General features: G+C 32.8%; 1 protein-coding gene across 3 annotated transcripts; it reads left to right on the forward strand.

The window, feature by feature from the left end:
• Positions 1 to 709: 709 nt before the first annotated feature.
• Positions 710 to 26,163, forward strand: LOC108917026 (NF-kappa-B inhibitor cactus). Of its 3 annotated transcripts, XM_018723446.1 has the most exons (6): positions 710 to 807; positions 1,008 to 1,225; positions 17,271 to 17,634; positions 23,054 to 23,409; positions 24,730 to 25,067; positions 25,835 to 26,163. In XM_018723446.1, the coding sequence occupies exons 3-5, from the start codon at positions 17,387 to 17,389 to the stop codon at positions 25,065 to 25,067; spliced, it is 942 nt and encodes a 313-aa protein (XP_018578962.1). In that variant the 5' UTR covers positions 710 to 807; positions 1,008 to 1,225; positions 17,271 to 17,386; the 3' UTR covers positions 25,835 to 26,163. The 3 variants fall into 3 exon arrangements, with proteins under 3 accessions (XP_018578962.1, XP_018578963.1, XP_018578961.1); XM_018723447.2 differs by lacking the exon at positions 1,008 to 1,225; XM_018723445.1 differs by lacking the exons at positions 710 to 807; positions 1,008 to 1,225 and adding an exon at positions 16,879 to 17,042.
• Positions 26,164 to 26,886: the final 723 nt, after the last annotated feature.

A 26,886-nucleotide genomic window follows, 5' to 3' on the forward strand; every position in this document is an offset into this window, starting at 1 on the left:
TTTATTTCTCAAGATATTTGAAAGTTTTCAGGTTAAAAATATCACCCGGTATATGTATACGTATTACAACTGATTTTGTTGAAATGTAATCAGCAAATCAATTTATTAATGATTTGCTTTTATCTTATTACTAATTCTGTTCTCAGATTATCACTAGATGTCAACAGATAAATTAATCACAAAGAGTAAACATTTTCCAAGTCGTAACTACGTCACAAATTTTCTTCGAGCTAAGGTGCAACTGAAATTCTACGATTTCTGACTCATTTTCGTCTAAAATCTTAAGTTTCGAGCTCTTGTTTTTGGTCTTGTTGTTATTTAATAAATGGACTGTTTTACAGCTAATAAGAAAAACACAAATGTGCATCTGAACCACCGTGACGTCGATGTTTTCGCAGGCAAAATTATTTTCTGTAATTTTGGCAGACCTTTTATCTTTGTACCCCACCATATATCCTTAGACATATTATTTTAGAATACCTACCGAATCCTAAAATGAAATATAAAAATATAAAACGATATGGACTTGTATCAGCATTCCACTTTTTCTCACGAGGCTATTTATTGTAGGTATATATGATTTTTTATCACATTCCGTATTACCACAAGTTTCCGTATATTGCGCGGTCGTATGCTTTTACACGTGCATATGGCGGTTAGTTCGACTTTGTCGTCATAAAACTTCTCGAATGTTATGAATTAATTATTATTAATACCATTTTTACTATAAATGTATCTTGTATAGTGCATAAGAGCATTTACACGAATGTCGTGGTACTTTGTTGTGGTTTATTTCTGTTCTTAAATGTAAGTTAATACTTTTACATAAAATATTGTCTGAGTTATTTATTTTTACCTAGTATAGTTTCATAAGACGAAAACATATATTTTCGAAAAGTTAACAACTTTTTAAAGTGCGCGATGTAGTGATGCATTTTTTATATTTTGTATTTGTCTGCTTTTTTCAGTGATCACTCATTTTCATTGATTTTTTAACTTTTTCACAGGTGGTAAAATACCCAATAAATAAGAAAAAACTTTAACCAACACCGCTCTTTCCGAATTCGGGGTAAAAAATATGGGTCCTTTTTTAGAAAAAAACAAATGATCTTGAACACAATCCTCAAAATCAAATACAATGTCACCAAGTGATGACCCCCGATGACCTCAGCAACTTTTATAGAAGTAATTTCCTGATATCTCGCTGTCTTGACGAGTTGTTCAGGTAAATCCATACTTCTGGGTATATAGGGAATATGGAAGCATTCTTTCAAACTATAAGCCTGGTATTTTTTAATTCTGTAAAGAGATTAATTTTGTCTTTTCTATATAACTTCCGGATTTTCCATTATATCCCAAACGTATATCTTTTTAAATGGGATATCCTAAATGTGCCATGAATTTATCCTTTGTATCAATAAAAAAAAAAAAAATACCCGGCATAATTAATTTACAATAATTAACAATAATTTTTTGTTTCTATATGATGTTGCGTTAAAAAATTCCAGCCTGATATCTCGGAAACCAAAAGAAATATTTAAGTAGTAAAACAATGTCGTGTAATGAATAGGCATGACTTCATTTTTACGAATTTATGAAATCTGTAAAAACTTTGTAGCAATAAATTAATATCATTGCATGTATATCATTGACAAACTTAAAAAATGCTCCCTTTTCAGCGTACGATTTAATATGTCGCTCATAAGAAAAAAGCTTGTTAAGGATTTTTCATACTCGGCTTTACTAGAAAAATAAATCGAACTTTATTACAATCTTCTTTTGGCGCCTATTTTGTTTCAAATGGCAATAAGTTAGAGTCGATTTCGTATCTTCGATAATAACGGAGATACAACACCGCGCTTAGCTTGAAGCACCCTGTGTACTTATTAAATACAGTATATTTCACGTATGTGTATTGTTGATTAGAACCGTAAATATAAGTACTTAAAATCGCTAAAGGGCAGTCTTTAGCTTAAAGCAACGCTAGCAAGTTTCTCCAGAAAATGTGCAGTCCCCGAGACATTCCATTGGAAACAGAGGCGTACCGGCCTTGGGGGATCCTAGAAAATTTCCCAAAGGAGATGCTACTGTTAGTATTGAAAAACCGTTTCGGATGTGTGTACTTTGAATTATTAAATTCAATTTAAATTGAGACTGGTTTAGGATATTATATTTTATATAATTTATAAACTACCGCGAACTCGTGGCGTTAAATATTTTTTTTCAACAGGAGTAAATGCGTAATCATTATGAGACATTAACTTGTGGTTACTGTAGTTCAACTCATTAAAATATGAAATATGCGTAATCAATTTGCAATGCAACAATTTTTTTAAATTTTATATTTTCTGCAAATCTACACAAAAAATAATACATACTTTTGGCATGCATTTTGAACTCTTTCCGTTTTTGAAATAAAATACAGGGCGTTCCATATACAAAACAAAAGTTGTGGTCATATCACAAAAACTAAAAATTTTATCGCATATTTTTTTATGCCATCGAATGTATATGCTCGAAAACGATAACCAAAATGTTTACAACTGAGAAAAATAGTGATCGACTTCTGCACATAAATTGGAGGTTAATAATTGTAACTGCAATAAAACGTTCCAGAAAAAATGAAGTGTAAATTAGATTTCTTTGAACGAATAACCACCTGTAACATTCAAAACACCATCATTATCCCACCCCTTCGCATTTAAATCTGATTATCAAATTTATTACATTATCCTCGCTCTAAACATTTCACCCCTACAATTCCAAATGAACGCTTTCACTGCTACCGTTAAAGTGTATTTATTTTTCGTTAAACTATCTATATTAAGGAATTGAATATAATTTCCGAATGTTCACGGAACTTGTTAGGCGAACGAATATTGGTGGCGATAAGAACTCTGATTCGTAAACTTCGCAAATTAACACCCCACTTGGAAAACAATGTAAATTAGCATGACAATTTTTTTTCAATGAATACTAAATATTTTATTACGCAGTTAGTTGTGCTTCTTGTATAAAATGTACTGCATTAATTCGATAAGACTTTTAAGAACAAAATTCTGAAGTTATTTAAATTAGCTTAATATCTTCATAATGGTCGTTATACCCTTAAAGACGAACGGCACTGTTCGACATTTTATGAAAATATCTTTATTCAAATTAAATCTTCTCCCACATAAGCATACTATCACTATACCTGTAAAAAAAACATACCTGTAAACTATACCTGTAAAAAAGTTATAAACCAAGTTAAACTATATTTATACAGGGTGTCCCACGGTGACGAGACATTAGACATACTGCAGAGACTACTTCGATTTTAATTTTGAAAATTTTGGCAATAGTGTTTTCGGGCATGCCCTTTTCAACTAAACTAATGGCGTCCACCTAACGCGTCCGGTTATACCGGAAGTTGACGTCATCTTCGTTATATTATTGCAATTTTGGATTCTACGTCAAATTTTAGGTTACCTGTTCTTAAAGTTAACCGCTTTTGAATATATTGAATTTGTTTTCAAAAAAAATTTAAAAAGCACTGCCTAATTCAAAAGATGTGTATTTTACAATAATAAAGTTAAAGCGATAAAATTTATAGGGGACGTAACTTAAACTCTAAGCTTTCCTGCCATAATTTCAAAACGACTTAATTTCATATAGGGTGGTAGAAATTTAATGCCAAATTTTGTCAACTTTAAACCATCTTAGCTAATTTTTTAAATGGAACACCCTGTATATTTTTACGCAACCTGATGAACCATTTTGTTCTCTTTCGAATGGAATACTGGGTCCCTATACCTATCTCTTCTGATTTTTAAGGTATTTACTGTTTTTCGTGCAGTCAACGGATATCGCATAATTACTTGCGAGGATGGCTGTGAAATTTTTAGTGGAGCTTCAAAACAACAATCTAATCTGTCACCAGTTTATTGTTGTCAATTTAACACATACAGTGAATGTTTGAGTATTATTTATTGTTAAAGAATGGAAAACGTTAATATTTATTCTAAATTTAGTATTTATTCGTGAAGTGTCACAAGATAATAAATATGACTAAATAGACAGGCCGTTTAATTTAAAATGAAGTCAATTTTCGGTATAACCGGAAGCGTTTGGTGGACGCCATTATTTCAGTTGAGAAATATGTCTAATGTCTTGTCACCGGTTGACACCCTGTATAGGACTCGCTATTATGCTGCAGAACAACCTCCTTTGGCAAGTGACATTACACAACCTTATCGGTTTCAAATATGTGGATTCGGAGAATTGTTTCCTCGATTTCAATAATGCTTGGTTATTGGTCTTCAGAGTCAGCGTAAATAAAAATAATATCAAGTTGCCGCGTGTTCCTTCAGGTTTATTTGTAAATAAACAGGGCAGAAATTCGTCACCGAGTTATATATATATAATATATTATGCTATCTCAAAAAAATGCTATGTATTTTTGTATGTTATTTATACTATTATTATTTATACAGTTAGCCATTTATACCCATTCCGCTAGGTGACTTAACCAATGCAATAAGGGAGAGATGGCCTTGAAATACAAATGGTATTAACCAAACAAAATGTAAAAATAAAAATTTTCTAATGAAACGTAAATTGTCATTCAATATCTACATATTATCTTTCTTTTTAAACTCGATTTTATCGCATTCTTGACAATGTTGATGAAAGAAGAGCAATATCATGCACATTATGCATTGCAATCAATCTTCCTTCTCTCGAGTGCTATTGTAGCATTCTCCATATCCCATACATTACTTAGTACGTCTTCATCTTCTAAAAGTTTTCCAGGTGTCAAATCAAGAATAGAAGACGTATTATCTACTGTAGTTATGCATAGAGCTTCTGTTAATATAGAGCTACAACTGGAAATTGATTTTGTGTTGGTTGATGATCTTCTTTCAAGCGTTTTTCTAGGAATACCATAATTTTGCGAGGCACCCTTTACAGACCAACCAGTTCCAATTGCTCACTTCAGATTTTCTTCAGTATAATTTCCACGCTTTGAGTGTTTTCTTTTATACTTCGTTAGTATTTTTCTGCAATAAATTTGGAATGGAGTTAATTTATGAATAAACAGATGAACAAATTATGTGGCCATCTATCCCTTCCGATTGGAGGCTATCCAAATACTAAGGAGATATGGCCAACAGATCAGATGAGGGGGAAGCCATCAATCCGAAAATAACTCTTACAGAGGGGAATATCGGATAGTGACCTTGGATTTGACCTTCAAGGTCATTTGAAGGTCAATTTTACTTTTTCAAATAGGAATCTCTATTTTTGACCCCGGATTCGGAAGGAGCGCCAAATTTTACGTTTACATAGGTACTTAAGGTTCTATTTTGAATGACCTTTATAGGTTATTTCGAGGACAAAATACTTTAAATTACACACCTGAATATCTCGTCAGGGAAGCCACCAATAATCCCTACGAAAGTTGTTGGGTTCGAAGGGGGTTATCGGATGGTGATTCAATTTGACCTTGACCTTGACCTTCAAGGTCATTTGAAAGTTAAATCTAATTTTTTAAACAGTAACCTCTATTTTTGACCTCGGATTCAGAAAGGGTGCCCTGACGAGACATTCAGGAGCGTAATTTAAAATATTTTTCCCTTGAAATAACCTTTAAAGGTCATTCCAAAGCAGAGCCTTAGGTACCTATCTAAACGTAAAATTTTGCACTTTCCGAATTTGTCTGTTTTTTTTTAATCCATGGACGGATTTCAAAGAGTGTTAAAAATCATTTTAATGCAGAATTAATGGATATTGCTTTCATTTGTGGCAAAATGCATTAGCAACTTTTTTTGATTTGTGGCATTTATATGAATGCATTTGTACATGCCAACGTTTTTTTTGGATAAATTTCGAATCGGTATATTTTCTGCACCAGCCTGTAAAATAATTACTTGTTTTTGGGTTATAATGTCTACGTAAATATATAAAAGAGGGTGTTTGGAATAAAACCTAAAACCATCTTTCGTATTTAAGGTGTTAACAGCTCCATGATAATGATGTAAGGGGCAGAGATGAGGGAGAAGCAAATGGGAATAGTCGGGTTTTGGCGATTCTGGGGGTACCTCTGCCTTGTAACGTGTAGAGTTTATTTCATGCTTACAGTTTACAATAAAGTTGAGTGATGATGAGAAATGTGAGCATTTTTCTCCGTTGTCAAGTAGCGCAAAGCCGTTCAAGCGTTCACGGTAGTGTATAAAGCCGCAATATATTTCCTATTCCAAGATGTTTTTCTATGTCCTTCAAGGATTCTCTCTCATATCATAAATCAGGATTAACCTTGTAACTGTGAGGAATCATGCGTTCTGGATATCTTTGTAGTTGATTTTCAATGCGTTGAGAAACAAAGTTTGATATTATATGTTATATACAAAAAGTCCGAAGTAACAAAGTTTTGTTATAATTCCCTACAAAACGTTAAAAGAAAGAAAATAATTATAAAATAAAGTTTAAAAATACCAAACGTTCAACATTATAAATAAAAAATGTCTGGAGTTAAAAATCCCTGAATTGATATATAGGGCGAATCAACTTATCTAAAATCTGTGGATATATTCAAAATAGGATCGATACCGCAAAAAAAATTATAACTGTGGTTTATTGTTTACATCAGTCTTGCAAGTATTTAAAACGCCTATATATAGCAATGCAGGCAAATTTGGTATAAGTTTAGTTTGTAACGATTTTTTGTAATTTTGGTAGTTAATGTCATGTCATCGTGATAGTCCCCTGACTTAGCTTTGATTTAATAATTGGTTTAGTGTTTGGTATAAAACCATTGTAGTGGCTTATTTACTTAGGTCTCAAGATCTGCGTCAAGAGTCAAAACAAAAATAACTGGTAATACATATACAGGGTGTGGCGTGTATAACCTATAAAAATTAAACTACAGCTTCTTAACGAAATTTATAATAGAAAAGTTTTAACGTTAAGGCGATGTTTCGCATTGTATTAGCTATGTCCTGTACAAATTTAGTTTCGTGCGACTCTCTCGTTTCAAAAATACAATACCTATGTATGTTTTCAGCCACGAAATTTGAATAATTCCAAATATTTCGAATTTTCACAACCAAAAACGGCGGTGACAACATTTTTAACATTAAGGCGATGTTTCGCATTGTATTAGCTATGTCCTGTACAAATTTAGTTTCTCTCTTTTGACTTTTCTATTATAAATATCATCAGGAAGCTGCAGTTTAATTTTTATAGATTGTACACGCCACACCCTGTATAATTAAAGCAACCCGGTCTGTGGGGGTCTTACTATCTCTTCTATTATACAGGGTGTTCCGGTAAGTCGACTACAAATAGATGAGTCCAAAATAATATCAATTCTTCATATAATTTACTGTTAACTTCAGTTGTTTTTGATGTTGTAACTGAAACACATTATGCCCAGAACGCCAGGGACGGACTATGCCCAATGGTTAACAACACAAAATTTTCGCGTAGATGACGATCGCAATCTGCCTGTATCAAAAATAAGTTCCCTGAAGAATTTGCTAACGATAATACCCTCTTGGTTCAACTCGGTAAAATTAACTGTTTAGGAAATACTTGTGATTTTATGTCACAGTGCATATCGAGGGGCGCATCCACCATTTTTTGTTTTTAATTTTTAATAGGACTATATTAGAACCGTACATATTTTTAAGATAACAGCCTAGAAAATCTTACTGCCTGCTGATGTAATTTTCACTAACAAAATTTGACAAACACGCCTTACACATAACACAAAATAAAAAACGTTAAGATACATTGGTTTACTTTGTTGGAAATTGATTCTCCAATCGAGTCAAACGGTCATCGGATTCGGATTCAGCGAGTCCAAAAACATATAGATACCAGGGCTATGTTATCAGTTGTCCACCAGCACTCGTCTTCATTTAATTTAATTACCAAAATGTGAAAATAGTCACGTCTTTCTCACTGGTACGCTTATGACATGCACTGACACGTATCGCCATAAGCAAAGATATAAATAGGCGTATGTATGTATGTTCCAGACTGAACATATTGTCGGAACATTATGCGAAATGAACGGCACAATAAAATGTTCATGGAGAGAATACACAAAATGATTTTATCAGATTAAGAAGTAGTAAAAATTGTGATTTGATTTATTTACGGCACTACAGCAATAATAAGATGGTGAAACATCGGTTGTGGATAAAATATTTAATACCGCCAACAAAGGCGCTATGTGATAAAGGAAAGACGAAACTACATCGGTAACGTATCAGTGTACGCGATGGATCTGTCACTGTCAAAAACGAACGTGATTCCCAACTCGTATTCCCTCGTCTTTATAATACTGACCAATGCTTTCCCAATTACCACTTTTGCCACATGTTTAATCACAACTTCGCATCATTTTTCACTCTAGCTAAAATAAGTTTCCTCTATCTCTTAAAATAAAAAGTTGGACCTCAATTCTTGTATTTTTAAGGCCTCAAAAATGCAACAAAAAATATTTAAAGATTTTTGACGTGGGATCCATAGAAGTGGTCCTCTTATAGTAGACAGTCTGTATATTAGTGACAATTTCTTTATCTTTTTCCTCGTTTTTCATCCAGTACGCTTATTTCACATTATTTATATACAAAGTAAACTAAATAAACTATCCTTATCAGTGAGGTTTGTTAATTCAATCGTCGCTATCAATTTTTTTATACAAATAATCTCATCGAATAATCTTTTTAACAGAATAGTTTGATTAGGTTCTGATTTAATATCACACTCCATTTGTGTAAAAATTATATTTATAGCAGTTTTTAATTATTAATTCTAAATTCAAAACATCCGTATTGTATTGTACTGGAAATTAATATTGTTAAACTTGTACGTTTTTCTTTTTCGGATACAGAGAACTTTAATCATAAGTTTTTGTTACTTCGCAGTATACAGGGAGTTTCAGTTCAGAGCAGTTATATTGTTATCTATCTAAGAAACTATATATTTGTTTTCAGAAAACATTAAGTGTTTGGTTATTATATTGAAATAAAAGAACCTTTTGTAATATTGTTTTTAATGTCCTTTGTACATTCGTACATAAAAACTGTAATAAATACATTACGTTGTCCTACGACCAACAGAAGCCGAGATTTTTTTTTTCAAAAAGTCGCTACGACTTCAACTATTAATATTAATGTCTGAAATTTACACATGTTGTAGTTTAATACTTTTACTTTAATATAAAAAATAGTCCGCAATGATTGAGCCTCTTTTACAGTAAACTTAATTTTGTTGGGCGCCGTACTTTTGAGAAAATAAAGGCGGACTAACGAGCAAACAAACAGGTGTGCAGGTAGAAAGACAGACAGATAAACAGACAAAAGTAGGCAGGTTAGCATTAGTAAAAATTTTTTCCAATTCTTACTTTAACCTTCAAACGACCTTGAATATGAGGTGATGGAGGTCAACCGACATCGGATTCACACTCAACGACCCAAGAAACCTATGTATGAATTTTTTCAACCACCTTAGTTTGACCTTCAAATGGCCTCGAACCTGACGTTATAGAGCTTAACCGACCTCGGCATCATTTGTTTGCGTTTGTCAATACTTTACCCAACCCTGTATAAAATATCAAATTCCCAGTTTTAATCAATGTTTGATTTTTTTACGAGTGTGCCACAAAAAAATAATTTCCGACAACACCGCTCCATTGGACCCGCACTAGGATTTAATTTAAGGGAATTACGTGTCATTTTAAAGCTTATTTTAAACGCTCCATAGTTCTCCAGATCGCGGCCCCAAATTGTTTCTCTAATACTGTCCATATGCGGTCGACGCTCTGATGCAATATGTTTCAAATTGCCGCTGCCCGTTTTTCCTCTTGGTGACGTTTTATTCTTTTACGGTACTTGCCCACTCTTTTATTAAGCCCTGTATCTGTCTAGCCTCACGATGAATGGACTGGCGTTAATAAAATAAACAAGAATTGTGCGTATACCGGTTAGCTTTCTGCTGGCTTACTCCCGTACCCCGCAACGGACGCTTAAATGCGCCATTTCGCCTGTCGGTTTCTTTTCACGCTAATTGCTATTCGTGTCATTGATGGGACTTGCTCATATTTTTTTTACACTCCGCGTATTAAAGGTTAGTCTTTAATTTCAGGGAGAAGAGGGGTTGCATAAGTTTTTGATGCAAAAGTGTAACAATGGAAACTTTGCAGAAGATAAGAATGCTTTGAAAAAAATTACTATATTTTTGTGGATATTTGATATGGATTAAGGATAGTCCAGCGAACCATCAAAAGTGAAAGATTCCAGACAAAAGTTTTTATTTTGTAATTCCACGATAGTGGCAGTGTAATTTTTATAAAGAAGTAAAAAATAAGAATAGCGTGCCGATTAGATTAAAAACGAGATTCTTATTTCTTACTTTGCTTAATTTTTTAGTTTGTGCACAAACTAGTTTTACAATGAACCGAGAAAACAGTGCATTTACTATTTCCGAAAGTGTCGATATGGTGTTAGTGTATGGTGCAGCCAGAGAAAATGCGCTCGCGGCGACTAGGTTGTACCGGGAACGATGATCACAACGTAACCCCCATGTGCAAATAGAGTCCTACATTGCGTTCAGCGGCTGCGAGATACGGGAAGTGTTATTCCTCGAAAAGAAGAACATGGCAAGTGAACCTTAATGTTGAAGATGAAGTGTTGGAAAATCTTGACGAAGACCCCACAATTAGTACTCGACGACTCGCACAGCAAGTAGGAATCTCATCTCATACCGTACATCGCATCTTAAGGCGCCAGCTGTTGCACTCCTATCATCTAGATGGGGCTCCACACAGTACTTGAGAAGTAACGACACTTTTGAATGAAATGTTTCCACAGCGATGGATTGGATGCTTTAGTCCTGTACCATGGCCACCTCGGTCACCCGATGTAACTCCAACCGTTCCAGAGAAAATATTTTTCTATTACAATTGTCGTTAGGAAGCTGTAGTTTAATGTTTATAGATTATACACGCCACATCCTGTATATACAAAAGTGTATTTATAGTGTGGATTCAGAACTCTTTGAAGAAAGGCGAAAAAAACGTTTTTTGAACATTGTTTATAGCCTCACTATGTATCTTTCAAAGACTTAAATATTTGTAGTATGTGATAGAAACAGTATGTTCAAAATTAAATGCCTCTTTTAGTATCTGATCGCGTAATTAGGAGAAAAATATGAAGCGCAAAATGTTAGACATAATGACGGATAATAAGCGAAGTTTGGTTGTACGGATAAGACGAGGACACTATTTCTGAGATTATAGCGCAATTTTCTACAATCTTAGGCTAAACGTCGGGTCTGCATTGCAATATAAGTAGAACGGATAGGAACGATTTTCGCCTGTTGGGTTCAGCCTTCAAATAAAACCGACTTCCTTCTCTGGCTTCTGTCACTTCCGGCTCTTATACGTCTGGCTCTAGGGCGTGCACTTCGTGTAATTAAACACCTTGTTTTCCATTGAACGTGCTTTTTTAATCCGATTTCACCAATTAATGCTGAACATTTCATTTCATTCAATGCGGTTGTTTTTCTTTTCAAAAACGGCGACGCGAAAAAATTATTTCGATGTTTCTCGACTTGAGTGATCTTGGCGAAAATAAAGACTGTTCAGAAATTATTCGATACTCATGTATTGTTTGAAATAATTTAATTGTGTCATAAATACACGTCAGGATACGGGTTTCTTTGAATTTTTTATAGTTAGTTTAAAATAAGAAAAAATTAATGACTTTAGAACCTGTGTTCGACCTGGCTACCTGTCAAATAAATTATTATAAAACTTCGAGATGATGGTGAAGATAACATTTTCAGTTTTGATACTGACGACAGTGAAAATGAAAAATAATACAAAGAATTATTATTTTAATATCAATTATATTTATCTAGAGCTTAGAATCTGTACTTTTGAAAGCTGTATGCGCGTTTGGGAAATTCAACATGGCAGTTTCAATATGGCGCCTGAAATCCCTAAAAATGAGAACGTTGGATCAAAAATTTTACTCTGGATGTCATTACACATGTTTAGTCATGTCGAAAATAACTATTGTAAATTGTAGTAAGGGTTGGCAATCACAATTGCCATGGAGATATACCAAATATCAAAATGGCGAATCCAAGATGGCGGATTTATGACGAAAGGTCAATCTGAATACCTAGAATCTTAGACAATCGGTTCGAAAACCGTATTTTCTATGTTGTTCATCACAAAAATGATTCGAACGAATCAAAATTACAATTATTGTATATATACAGGGTTTCCCGATGAGGTCAAACTAATATCAGTTCTTCATATAAATATTTTTCATACGGACCTTCGTTAACAAGTTACGGGCCCTCAATGGTGAAAATTAAATAGTTATTTTTATTTACAGTCTCTAAACTATTAGCGTACGACTTGTTTTTGATATTATAAGTGAAACTTCATTATGCCCAGAACGCCAGGGACGGACTATGCCTAATGGTTAACAACCCAGAATTTTTGTATAGATGACGATCACAATCTGCCTGTATCAAAAATAAGTTCCCTGAAGAATTTGCCAACGATAATACCCTCTTGGTTCAACTCGGTAAAACTAACAGTTTAGGAAATATTGGCGACTTAAATTAAAAACAAAAAATGGTGGAGGCGCCGCTCGATGTGTACTGTGACATAAAATCACAAATATTTTTACTTATTTTTGATATAGGCAGATTGCGATCGCCTTCTATGCAAAAATTCTGGGTTGTTAACCATTGGGCATAGTCCGTCCCTGGCGTTCTGGGCATAATGAAGTTTCACTTATAATATCAAAAACAAGTCGTACGCTAATAGTTTAGAGACTGTAAATAAAAACAACTATTTAATTTTCACCATTGAGGGCCCGTAACTTGTTAACGAAGGCCCGTATGAAAAAAATTTACATGAAGAACTGATATTATTTTGACCTAATCTATTTGTACTCGACTTTTTTGTATCATGTACCGGGGCACCCTGTATATCAGCACAATATTATTTTTCGATAATTTATACCTAGGACTATCAATTTTTAGAATTTTGTACCAATTTGTAATTTTAGATTATAAATATAATATTACCTGTTAATAAACAAATTATATTGTCCATGGTCATTGAATAGAATCAATTATAGATAAATTTACAATAAAATAGGGATAAATACGATCGAATACAAGTAATTTGCTCATGTATTTAAATACATAATATAAAACCATCCTTAAATAACTATATTTACCTGACCTAAGTAAAATTTCTGCAGGGAAGTTACCTGCCCTGCTATTAAGGTCTCCTGTCTTTGTCACTCATTCTACGGACTCTCTTCTTGATCTGCGCCTCTCGGAGACACGATAAGTTTGGTCAAGCTGTACATTTAATGTAAAGGTACGGATTTTAAAACAATTAATATATTCGTAAATATTGTCAAATATATGTACACCCTGTAGATAACTTTATTTGCTGGCATCAATTAACCTCTAAATTTAAATTTGAATATTTGCAATGAGATGACATTGACATTTTTTAATTAATTTCGCATCACTTGGAAATAGCAAGCCGACTCCTTGCTTTGTTGACAACCATCTAAAGTATCAAAGTAGCGCCTCTGTGTATATTTATTGTTGAATTAGTGATAATACGTCATAATTTGATGAAAGAAGTGACTTAGATAATAGTTCATTTGCACTCCGATATACAGGGAAATACTGAAAATGTTGTGGTTTTTCTTCTACCAGGAAAACCACGAAATCTATGTAGAGGTACGAGGAAAATAACACATGAGAGGGTTTTACTGGAATGCTTTGTTTATTTATTTAAAGACCCTGCTGCATTTTTGAAACGTAAATAAGGTAGAATGGGACAAACAAAAATTTAAACTAAACTAAACAAGATGTCATAAAGTTTTTGACAGAAGCTGAAGACAAAACATTTTCAATTACAAAAGCAACTATGACTATTGGATTGATGCTGTTTTGTTTTCACATTCCACTTAACATTGCTTCATCAATTAAAATTAAAATTAAAATTAAACAAAATTAAAGACATAAAATTAAACTTTTAGAAAAAAATGGCATTTTGAAAAGACAGTGTCAAAGAGCTGTATATCAGTACATGTTTACATTTATTTCCAAAATATGCAAAATAAAATTGTAGAAATAGTTTACTTTTAATTCATTTCAAATATAAAGGTTCTGCGAATTTTTTGTTGGAAATTTTTGGGTATTTTCAGTCCTCTTCTTTTGAATAACTATACCGTTGTAGCAATGGCAGTGTTTTTCGATACCGAGATAAAAAAAACTGTTTTGAAGCTTTAACTATTTAGTTTCAAGATCTTTTGACGAACAATAATTGTTTTGGGCTATAATTACTTTCAAATTTTTTTTTGGACTGTCCACATACTCAAGAAAAAAAGGTTTCCATGACATTTTTGTCTTTAATCATCGATATCTCAACAAAATATTTCCCTGTAAATTCGAGAGCGGTTCTGAAAACTTCAATAAATTCTCTACAAGGACCTATCAGGGTTTTCGAAGAAATTTTTTTTCATCCTTGGTATTAATTTGAAATAAGTACGAAAAAATGGCTTTTTACGGTTTTTTAGAAAATCAACCACTAATTTACAAATATTGATGAAAAGACTAATGCTGAGAAAATTTTTTTCAGCTGAATGTACCCACAATAAGCCTGTCAATTGACAAGTTCATCCATCCAACCGTTTTTCTTTTCCAAATGATCAAAGTTTTAGGAATAATTAAACATTACGTAATCATTATTAAAGTAAAAAATTATTTTTCTCGATTTTTCCCACAGTTTTATATTAGATATCGTTTAAATTTAAGAAAAAATAAAAAATTCAAAAAATTTTCAAAAAATGTTTCACAATTTTTTTCTTTTTTCTTTTGGAAAAGTTGCTGGACACTTGAGAAAACAATATCTTATCGTTTCTGATAAAATAAAAATTTGGTTATAATAACATTTGATTATTTTTTTTTACCAAAAATAAATTAGTTTAAAAAACCCAAAATCAATCTTATGAATTAGTCCTCAAAATGGGACCCTAAATTCCGAAAAACATTAATATCTCTGCAACACTTTACCGCAGAAGAACCAAATTTGGTACATGATTTAGGTTTATTACTGGTCTTCTTTGACTATGATTTAAAGTTAATTGAAGCACTACAAGGTGTTCATTGGGGATGACTTACCACTAAAATTGTACTGAACTTTTTTTTCAATGACCGAATTTAAAAGTTTTGTTTTTTTAATTTTGACTTTGTTTTTAACATCCTGTATAATGAGTTATTATTACTTTTCTTACAATATCAGCAGTGAAATATTTTTCCTATCATTTCTGGTATTAAAAAACATGATTTCATTTGACGGAGTTTTAAGGACATTTTTTTTTTAATTCATGTGATTTAGCTAAATATCTCATTTAAAGGTAAAGAATAAATGTATTCAATATCATTACTTTCTACATTTGTTTTTTAGCCATGACCATTCATTTTGAAGTAATAATTTTTTTTACTTTTTGAGATACGTATGCCAAACTTTACATTGCTGGAAAACACAGAATATCTACTCTCATTTTAACTAGATCATGGCCAACTATAGATTTCGTAAAAAAATATAACTTTGATTTGTAAGTCAAAAACTGTTACAGTTATTAAAAAATTCCAGTACAGGATTACCCAAAGTCTCTATCTCATTTCTATGGTGGGTTTTTATGTTTTTTTTATCAAAATTTGGATCTTTCTATCTTTAATAATAATCAAGATGCCCTAACATGACATGGAAAATAGAATGCACTGTACGACGTCTCAAAAACACCATATTGATTGATTTTTGCACACAAGTGCATTTGCTCGGAATATTACTCGAGGTGGGTTGGTAGCACTGGTGGCAGTAAGTAAACCTTGAAAGTGTTTATAGCCGTAAACGCAAATTTGCTTATTTGGGTCAAATCGTATTTATCTAACAGATTAAAATGTGTTAATTGCAGTTCTGGTTATCTTGCAGTTTAGAAATTACGTTTAGATTAATCCTAAAATCTCATTTCTCAGGGGTTGTAAGAGGGTTACACGAGGGGTGCAATGCTTCAACACAAGTAAAATAATAAGGACTAGTTTTAATACTATGTAATTAATTTTGGGAAATTAGAAAAATGAAACTTGCATAATGGCGCGAATATTTTTAAAATTCAATGAAATTTTAGTGGTAGAATGTATGCTCCACCATTAAATACACAGGGTGTCCGGAAACTACGGGCAATAAATTTGGAGGATACATAATTTCGTATTTAATGAATTCAAGACACGAGACCGCTATTCTGCATTGTGGTTTAATTAGATTTCAGTTTTAATAAAGTACTGGAAGAAATTAAGGGAACAAATAAATTTTTTAGTGATTTTTGAAAGTGAAAAATGGTCCTATCGAGATAAAAAAAATAGCAATTTGAAGCTTTAAGTCTCTAGTTTCAAGATATTGTGACAAACATTTTTTTTGAGTTACGATTACCGAGCAATCAAAAGAAATACCTGGCAAAAAAAAGAGAAAAACGGTTTGACGGATCAGCTTGTCAATTTCCATACAACGAACATTAATATACTGCTGTTGATACGATCTAATTGAGAAATCGCAGTAATATTGACAAGGTTTGTAAATAAATTATATGAAACGCCATAATATTAACTTTAAATGACTACAAAAATTAAAGAAATAAACTTTCCGAACTTTGGCTACTCGCTAAGAGATGGCAAAACAACAGGAAAAATTCGTAAAACAGTCAACTCGAAGCTCCACCCACTCACAGTTGATTGGTTCAGAAGTGACTGAAACCAGAAGTAGTTATAAATACTTACTAATCTATAACTACGTCAGTGTGTATTTGTTAGTAGCGTGTACAGCTTGGTGCGTGTGAGTTGGACTGATAAATATTATCCGTTCTGTCTTAAAATAGTGCTAGTTGCAAACATGTATAAACAAGCGGATATCAATTCTGAACATTTGAAATCTAAGAATGCTGGTGAGTGTTTTTAAATATATTTTCGGTTTATTTCGTATTCTAAGTAAATATTTTTTTACGAATTATTTCTTGGTTCGTTAATCAATTTTCAGAAATTTAAGTTTATCCAATTTCTAGAGATATTCTCAATCTTTCTCTCTTGTATCTGCTTGTTCTCGTTGCACATACAATTTACGGCATTTTGTAACAAATATAGTCGTTCACAAATTGAAAATTCCAATTTTCCAGATGCACCCGGAAAAACAACTGACGGTCCCAAATGCGGTTTGAATGAGAGTTCCAGAGACAGTGGCTTTATTTCAAACGAAAACTTACTGGTGTCTGAGGAAATCGTGACCGAACAGATGCAACCAACATCAGAAAATGCAGCTGATTCAGGAACTGCGAGGGAAAAAGGAGGAGATTCAATAAGCGCGGATCTCGACAGTTGTATTTTCGAAAGTTTTTCCAATATGAGCATCAATGATTTAAGCGATAGAGAAAGTTCCGTTGAATTTTGTGAAAGGTCCAAGTTAGAACCACAAGAACATGTTGCGAAAGCTCCTGATATATCCTGGAAGATATTTTACCAGCAGGATGATGATGGCGATACGTAAGTAATATTTTTGCCAAGTAATTTTTGTTTCTATTCCAATTTCACGGCTTTCTATGAGTTTTTAAACTAATTCAAACAAAACAATTATATATACACCGAGAAAAGGATTTAATTGAGAGAAATACAATTTATTAGACCCAATTAAGTCCCTTCCTTTTTTTATTGGCGAATTAAGATTTCTTCGGAGTTAATAAACCATTTTTTCAAATCAAATTATACTATTTCTTGAAAAACATATTTAGTTGGTATTACCTTTACAATTAAATGTACTTTTTATTTCTTTTTTATTTATTTACTATAAAAAATCTTGTGGGGAAAAATATATGTAGGCCAGAATAATAACAATTTCTTTCTGATTACATGGGAAATTCCTAATACATCACAGTACATGAAGATGATTATTTTGTTACTTTGTTGTTTTTAAGATATTTTATGACATGTTGGTTAATTGGAAATCAGCAATTATTATATTTTTATAGTTCGTCTAAATACAAATCAATGCACAAAAAAAAAACAGGATTTCGTATGCATTTATTACTGGTGGAATTTGGGAGTTTCCCACATAAAAATTTTTATTAAATGATATGAATCACAGTATAAAGTGATTATAAAATTACTGGTGACAGAATTTTAAATTAAACATAACTACGACTAACAAATTTTTATAACCGAGTAATTTGCATAATGAATTATCCATTTCGTCCATAATAATGCATATTCACTCCTCACGATATGCATGCACAGTAATGGTTGATGCTGTGTGGTAATATTTAAAGGGAGTTTTCCAGAAGAAGATGTTTGGAATTACATGATTCTCTCCAATTTATTAATATTATATTTACATGTTTAACGTTAAGTGTTTAGTTTTCTCCAATAAATATATTTGTAAAACCCTTGGATAGGCGCTGGAAAACTAGTATTTTGAAAATTTTGGAATGGTTGGACACACCAACAAAGTTTTGAAAAATAATATGTTTAAAACATATCACACAGAAAACCTGAAGTTTCCTACTAGTTTTAAGCAATATTTTTCATCAGTGTATACATGCATGAAATTAATTATGGTTATTTTTTTTTGTGGGTGAGATATAACAAAGTTTTTTCGATATTCTGTCTGTCGACACAACATCGGGCCACCTTGTATGCAAACGTGCCGCTAAAAACCCAGTTGTAAACATTGCTGAGGTAAATAACTGGTAATGCATCCAAGAAAGAATAGCTTTACAAGGTAAATGGTCGGTTTTTCCTATAATCCTGTCTGCAATTAGGTTGTTGCCGACAATCTGGTTTTCCCAAATCCCATATTAAAAATTCCTTAACCTTAAAATTATCCTAAATACCTACTTGATATTTCCTGGTAACCCTCTCCTACCGGCACGTAGGTTGTGGCGTGGAAATCTCCCGGATTCTCATAGTTTTCCCAATGATTATCGTAATTCGTTGGCGCCTGAATTGTTTGTTATCATCGCGGTTATCGGCATTTTATCACATAAAGGCGCCCCGTTGGAATTTTGCCGTCGAGGATATAAATTTGTCACACGTTTTCCCAAGTTTATAGTTTTTTATTCATACGGGTTATTCATTTATTAAGAGACAGCGGTAAATATGACCTTAATTTTTCTCTCTCTCACATCGTGGTTCATTAATGTGGCACTAACTGTTATTATTGAAGATATAACAAATGTCTTTAAATTATTTGTAAATATAGAGGGTGATGTGTCAAAGCGCGGAGGTCGATAGTCAGTTTTTTTTTTAAGGAGCATACCATAGAGTATGGTACAAATGAAAGGAATACATTAATTATTTCCCAAATCGGTGACTTTGGACAAAAATTCTGAAGCAGGTCAACTTTTATTCTTAAAATTGCTTTAGGCGAGATATTTGTTGTACATATGACGTCATCTGTGTAAACTGATGACGTCACCGACGTTTTTTTAAATACAAATGTGGATTATGCGACAGCTCTTTTGAAAGGTCTTGTAATTCTCTATTAAATCATATCAATAAGATTAGGAAATAGAATTTTGTATGGTGCCAAAACAAATTATAAAATTATAACAATAAAATGTATTTTTAACAACCCAAGTTACAATAGATTAGAGGCTGACAGATGTGACCTATTTTTAATAAAATTTTCCGCTGAATCCGAAAATGATAAAAAAATTTCTGACGTATGGATTCCCCCTCACACCCTAAACTTCCCCAAAAAATTAAAAAAATGCAAACTGACCATTCAACTAGTCCAATTAAATGGGCCATTAAATCGAAATTTGGTCAACTTACCTGAATTTTTTAGTTAATAGTTAGAGTTAATTTGAGGTACTTATATAATAACAATAAGTGACAGTAATTTTTTTTCAATCGACAGTCGGGGGCGAAAAAAGATAAAATAAAGGGGGTTTTCAAGATAAGTCAAAAGGGATAAGTGGTAGAAAAAAAAAATTCTGATAAAAGTTGTAAAGCATAAAATTCTACATAAAAATGGTGTATTGACTGGTGTATTGACTATTGATATAATGGTGGCTAGAAGTTAAGGGATGATTTCAGAAATTTAAAAAATCATAACAAGCAGCAAAATTAATGATTTTATAATTTTTTTTCAATCTACTCTAAAAAATGTAAACTTTCTTTTCAGAGAAATAGATATTTTTTTAATTTTTAATAAAAAATCGTAACAAGCAGAAAAATTAATGATTTATATATTTTTTTCAATCTACTCTAAAAAATGTAAACTTTCTTTTCAGAGAAATAGATATTTTTTTAATTTTTAATAAAAAATCGTAACAAGCAGAAAAATTAATGAATTTTATTTATTTTTTCAATTTACTCTAAAAAATGAACTATCTTTTCAGAGAAATTGAAATTGTTATAACTTTTTTATTAAAAATTAAAAAATATATATATCTCTGAAAAGAAAGTACATTTTTTAGGGTAGATTGAAAAAAAAATTATAAAATTCATCCATTTTTCTACTTATGATTTTTTAAATTTCTGAAATCACCCCTTAACTTCTAGCCACCCTAACTCTTTTAATTTTAATAGTACAAGAAAAAGTCAATAGAACATTATTATGTAGAATTTTATGCTCTATAACTTTTGTAAGAAACTTTTTTGTCTAGCTCTTACTACTTTTAAGTTATCTTGAAAAACTCCTTGATTTTATCTTTTTTGACCCTTAGCCGGGGGTTAAAAAAAATTACTGTCACTTATTATTATTATACACCTCAAACTAACTTATATCAAAAATTCAGGCAAGTTGACCGAATTGCGATTTGAAGGCCCACTTAATTGGACTATACCTATCTTTAGTAAAATTTTCTGAATCCGAAAATGGCAAAAAACATGGTTTGGACGTGAGGGATCCCCCCTACTCATCTGTCTGTCTCACTTGATTCTTTCAAAAATAAAAATAAATACAAATCAGACGTGGCAACCCTTATAACTTTTAAAAAACCTGTCGGTAAAACCAAAACTAAAAAATATTTTTGAACTAAAAGTTCCTTTGATCGTACACTTAACCTCGTCCCCAGCATTGATGACATTTTTCAGTGAAAGCTTACCGTTTTCCAAAAGCTCTTAAGTAACTAAGCTAGGTAGCATATTTTTCAATTTTCTAACAATTCGTACATGGCATTTAAAATACAATGTATTTGATCCCTTCTATTTGTATTTTGAAGTTTATTTTGTATTTCGTACAATGACAGAGCCAGCGCCGGATTATCCAGGGGGCTAGCGGGGGCTATAGCCCCGGGCCCCACAGGCTCCGGGGGCCCCATATGCTATTGGAAAAATAAAAAAAAAACAGACTAATGAACGGTAATAAAATACTTAATGACAATTTCTAATGCTATTTTTTACCTTAACAAATCATTTTCATTCGAAATGTATGTTGTATTACATATAAAATTTAATATTAAGGAAATAGCATACTAAATTAATTAACTTAAAAGGACTTTTGCTTCCTCATAAAGGAAGTTTAAGAGGGCCCCTTCCCTTCAAGCCCCAGGCCCCACCGAGGCTTAATCCGGCGCTGGACAGAGCTATTGCATTTTGTTAAATTAATGAAAATTTGAACTAATTTTGAGTAAAAATGACACACTAGTAAAATAAATTAAAAATAAAAAACCTCAACAGCCTCTAATTAATAATTATCTAAATGTAACCTTTCAAAGAAACAGAAACAGACGTAAAATTAAAATTAAATAAAGTGATAACATTTGACTTGACAAACTTCCTTCCAAAATAAAATGGGACATCTCGTGTTTATGCAAATGTTTTTAAGGAATTAGATATTAATATATTATTTAACTGTTTCTTAAAACGTTTGTGCGTCACGGGTTTTATTGCAATAAAATAATGCATGGCACATTTGATCGGTTTATGATACGGTCGAATCAAGGAAATAATTAATCATGCAGCAAATGTGTGCTTTGACCCCATGAGCGAACCGAAAAGTACTTTGCAGACGAGTTACATACAGTCTGTTTGATTATAAAGGAACCGGTTACCCATTTTTAGACACCCTGTGAAGTATATATACAGGGTGATTCACAAATGGTTACCAAAAATTGAAATCTCGTATTCTTTGGTGAATTTTAACGGGAGTCTTTCCTGTAAAGTTCTTATCTAGGAGGCTTCGTTAAAAATATTTTTAATTTTTTAAAATAATTTAAAAATTAGTACTTGAAATAATTTGAAATTGGGCACATGTATTTATGTAAACATTGCCCAAAATCTGAGGGCTTTTCCTAAAATTTACATGCTCCAGTGGCGGAGGTACAGGGTATCAGTGGCATATTTTTCTAAATAAAATAGTATCCCATTGATTTACGGTAACAATCATGACATTATCGGATTCGCATTTCAATTTTCTACAAATTACTACTCTCTTATGTTTTTCGAAAAAAGCCTGATTTTCGAGTAAAACTTAAAAAATCCAACTGAACCTTCCTTTACACTAACTACTAAAAAAAATATTGTAAACACTATGGCAACGACGACTGTAAAATCGTGGCTCTCCACGCGTATTACGAATGACACTACAGTTGTCCAGCTATATAATGGTTGAAAGTACTACAACTTCAATAATTTTTTTCTCGGAAACTATAAGGATTTTACAATTTTTTTTTACGATATTGACTCCATTTCTCATGCCGCATCTATTCCCAAATTTTTTTGGATAAGTTGTGAATCACCCTGTACTTATAAAATAATTTTCTGCGTCAATGCAAATCATCCTCTTAATTCGTAGCTAAATATAAATAATTCTTGAAATGCGATTTCGGACTGGATTATATTTTAGAAACACCCAATATATTGACCGGACCTACAACTCATTTTTATGTTTATCTTCTCATATTAACGATTTCTAAAATTGAATTCTTCTTGCTTCTAACCCCTCCAATCAATATTTTAGGTACCTCCACATCGCAATAGCAGAAGGATTCGTGGACGTTGCCTTAGCGCTAATAAGGGCCGTTCCACACCCCAGACTCCTAGACACGCCGAACGATGACGCGCAGACCCCGTTACATCTTGCCGTTAAAACTGCTCAATGGAGGGTAGCTCGGTGGCTCGTGGTGGCTGGAGCACGGCCGTGTCCGAGGGACCTACAAGGCGATTCGCCTCTACATGTCGCTGCTAGACTGGGAGACGTCAAGAGCGTCAAAGCCATCGCTGACCCGGTGAAGAAACAAGAAAAAGACACCCTCGCGTTCAACAGCAAAGGGTACAAATATCAGTGTTGCAACTTGGACCAATGGAATTATTTAGGTAAGGCGGTGTTCACACAAAATTACAAGCTTTAATGTCACATTCGATAAAAAAGGGACAATGAACAGTCAAGATCTACAATGAGTCTCTTTCTTAGACTATTGCATCCTCTTCTTACATTTGACCATGTCCTAAGGTTGACTATGAAAGCGTCTCTTCTTGTGACTCATGCTGCTTTTTCACTTTTCTCTTTCAACCCAGCAGACATTCATTCCAACGCTCAGTCATCTATAGACGAAGCCTTGAGTCGAGGAAAGCGGCATGTTTCCAACTTTCAAACACCAACCTTGACACTGCTACTCTTGAACAATCTGTCTATAACTTCCGAAAACAAAACGTTTACATTTAAACTTAAGAAACTCCTCTGGAAAGAGGTTTTCGAGATTTCAAACCGACTCGAGTAGTCAGTGATTGGAAAAAGTTGGAATTCATTATCTCGTTGCACCATAACCCGATAAGCCTATAACCTAATAACCCCATAACCCCGTGGCTTGTTATTTGAACGATTTTGACCGGAAAAATTCACGATCACTGTACTGTTACGTTTTCTCTGTTTAGCAACACAGAGAAAAATCTTCTAGTGACTTTGTAACACAAATCTGTAAGCCCCAGATCATGGGCCTATGGGAATGTAAGTTCCGTATTAAGAGATTACATAGTTTGCCTATACTTTTAACAAAATATTTTAAAATATTATTAATAATAATAATAATAATAGTAATAATGCGCTTAAGACAAAAAGTTTCTTTCTACCGAGACACTTGCTGCAGGAATTGTTAAAACTGGGCAAAACAATTTGTATGTTTCCGAAAATACCATTTTAAATTCCTTGTATAATATTTCTGTTTTTTTTAAATTTTTCTTCGATTATATATTATATATATATTTACTTTAAATTAATACCTGCCTTGTCCTTATCCTTAAAGCCTTTGTACTATCCCTCACACTCAGACACTATCCGCGTACTATGCGACTCGTACATTAACCGCGAACTCAAAGACTGAAACTATAAGCAGCTTTAAGCCCGCCTCAGTTCCCTCCTAATAACGTTATTTTAACCGCCTCGCGTGGAGGGGGAACTGTAGCATATTGTAGGCAAGTGTGACGCGCCTACAAGCAAAGAATTTCTGGCCTCACTGTGGTGGGGACTAGCGGGGAGTAACAGTATCCATCATGCCACTGTGTACTCACTTCTGTCTAAACACAAGAATTTAGTATTACAATAATTTCCCGGCTTCTGTCCCATAATCCTTATTTAATTTAAGAAAAAAATGTAATTTTTTTTGTGCTTCGCAATAATTTCACTTTTTCTTTATTCAGGTGAAACTTGCGTTCACGTCGCTGCTTTACAGGGGCATGTGGAGGTGCTGAGGCAACTGCTATGGTACGGTGCGGATATAAATGCCAGAGAGGGACGCACGGGGTACACAGCTTTACATTACGCCGTTGAAAGAGGAGACGAGGCAGCAGTACAGTTCCTGTTACAATGCGAAGGGCTTGACAGCGAAATAGAAACGTATGGGGGATTAACCGCGTTCGAGATTGACCCCTTACTTCCTACTGGCATAAGTAAAGCACTGAAAAAGAGGGGAGTAACGTTTTCCTTCTTTAGCGATGGAGATGACGATGACACCGACAGTGAATATAGTGGGGATTAAGTAAGTAAGACAAAGTATGTTCCAGTGAAAAGATGACTGGTGATTGAAATATAAGGCGTTATTTTTGCTTTATTTTTACTGTACAGGGTGTCTGCAGGATACGGGTGTTTAACTTGTGGTAATATAGATCAATGGTAGCTATAAACAAAAATGTTAGCATATTTTTTCAATTATTTCCAATAAACTTAAAAATAGAAATTTTATCACTTTAATTTTGAAAGCATTTATTCCGGTTTTGCCTTATAGTCCGGGCGAATTAGGTTTTTTTTCAAAAATCGGGCCTGCCACGAATTTTATGGGCTTAAAATTAAGTAAAAAATACACAGAATAAAAGCCTAAATTTGTGTATTTGTAGAAGTCGAGCGTCATATTGTTTATAACAAAAGAAAAAAAAATAAATAATTTATTATAATAAGGAACAAAATCGATAAGCATACCTCATGTCGATTAGAGGCTTATTTTCGGAGATATAAGCGAAAAACTGAAAAAAGAGCAATTATTATTTTTTTCTTTTGTTATAAACAATATGACGTTCGACCTCTACAAATACGCAAATTTAGACTTTTATTCTATGCATTTTTTACCTAATTTAAAGCCCATAAAATTCGAGGTAGGCCCGATTTTTGTAACAGGCATGCGTTTGGTCTAATTCGCCCGGATTATTAAATTTAAAAAAATATTCAAAATCTGTTATAATTCGTTGTGTTAATGATCAAAGTAAAACTGTCCTAGACCTGTAACTAATACGTTTGTTATTTTTATTGCAGTTTTCAAGGGGTTCCTACAAACGCCAGTCTCTAAGCTGTCACTAAACAACTGACAACGGAGATCGGACGTCAAAAGTTGAAATCGTGCAACAGAATGCAGAAAAACACAGAACGGGGTTAGATGGAGAGATAGAACTGCCATAACTTAAACAAAATCTGTGATTTCAAACCTGTTGTAAATAAATCTCATTTTAGAATTTTTTTTCCTACAAACTGATTTTTTATACGAATTGTGTATATAGCATCTATAATTTAACTTCTAATTAGTATCTTTTAAATTAAATGTATATATTAGGTTAAAATGTGACATAAAAAGTGGTAAATATAGTTATTTATTATTACAAAATAGTGTATTTCTATATCCTCTCCCTTTCCTCAACTTCTAATGATCGTAAAACCAGAATGCAGTGCAGAGCAAATTTATTACAAATTTGAGAATGTTTGGAAGTTCTGAAAAGCCACATGCTAAGAACTATGAAAGAGTTGCCATAACAACTGGAGCAATCAAATAATATATGTAAAAAAAGTTTACTTTGCATACTCCTACTAATGATTATCATTATTTACCATAAAATCAGTAAAAACCACGGTACGGTTTCTAAGAACAGACATGACAATGTCTTCATAAGGTCTGTACTTCCAAGTAGGTATTCCGATAATAATTAATAGGAATTTACAGGTGATTATGAGGTACTAAATCCAATATCCGATTATTAAAAGTTTTATTAACTGACCCTAATTTTGTTCACAGAAAAATATTTATTATTTAAATTTGTTTCCATGAGATTTTAAATACATGTGGCAAGAAATTTTCAAAAGAAAACTTAAATTAAATGTACTCTCGAAAAACAGCACAGCAATCACTACAATGATGACTTACGAATGCAGTTCGGCTTCACAAGAAACCTACAAACTCGTCAAAAGTGTTACAGAATATTTTGTAAGTACTCGCCGAGATAAAATACATGTAGTTCAGCAGTTCCAAATCAGTTTTAAACACATTTTTAATTAGCTTTTGACCTTAAACTTCCGATACAAGTTTGTGAGACCAG

Source organism: Anoplophora glabripennis, unplaced genomic scaffold (genome assembly GCF_000390285.2).
Source record: "Anoplophora glabripennis isolate ALB-LARVAE unplaced genomic scaffold, Agla_2.0 scaffold2, whole genome shotgun sequence".
Taxonomy (NCBI): Eukaryota; Metazoa; Arthropoda; class Insecta; order Coleoptera; family Cerambycidae; genus Anoplophora; species Anoplophora glabripennis.

What these genes read in the sequence shown, in the direction of transcription:
- LOC108917026 (XM_018723445.1), top strand. Translation starts at nt 16,991, where the DNA reads ATGTATAAACAAGCGGATATCAATTCTGAACATTTGAAATCTAAGAAT. An exon ending in CAGGATGATGATGGCGATAC is followed by an intron (nt 17,635 to 23,053) that starts GTAAGTAATATT and finishes TCAATATTTTAG; the next exon opens with GTACCTCCACATCGCAATAG. An exon ending in GGACCAATGGAATTATTTAG is followed by an intron (nt 23,410 to 24,729) that starts GTAAGGCGGTGT and finishes TTCTTTATTCAG; the next exon opens with GTGAAACTTGCGTTCACGTC.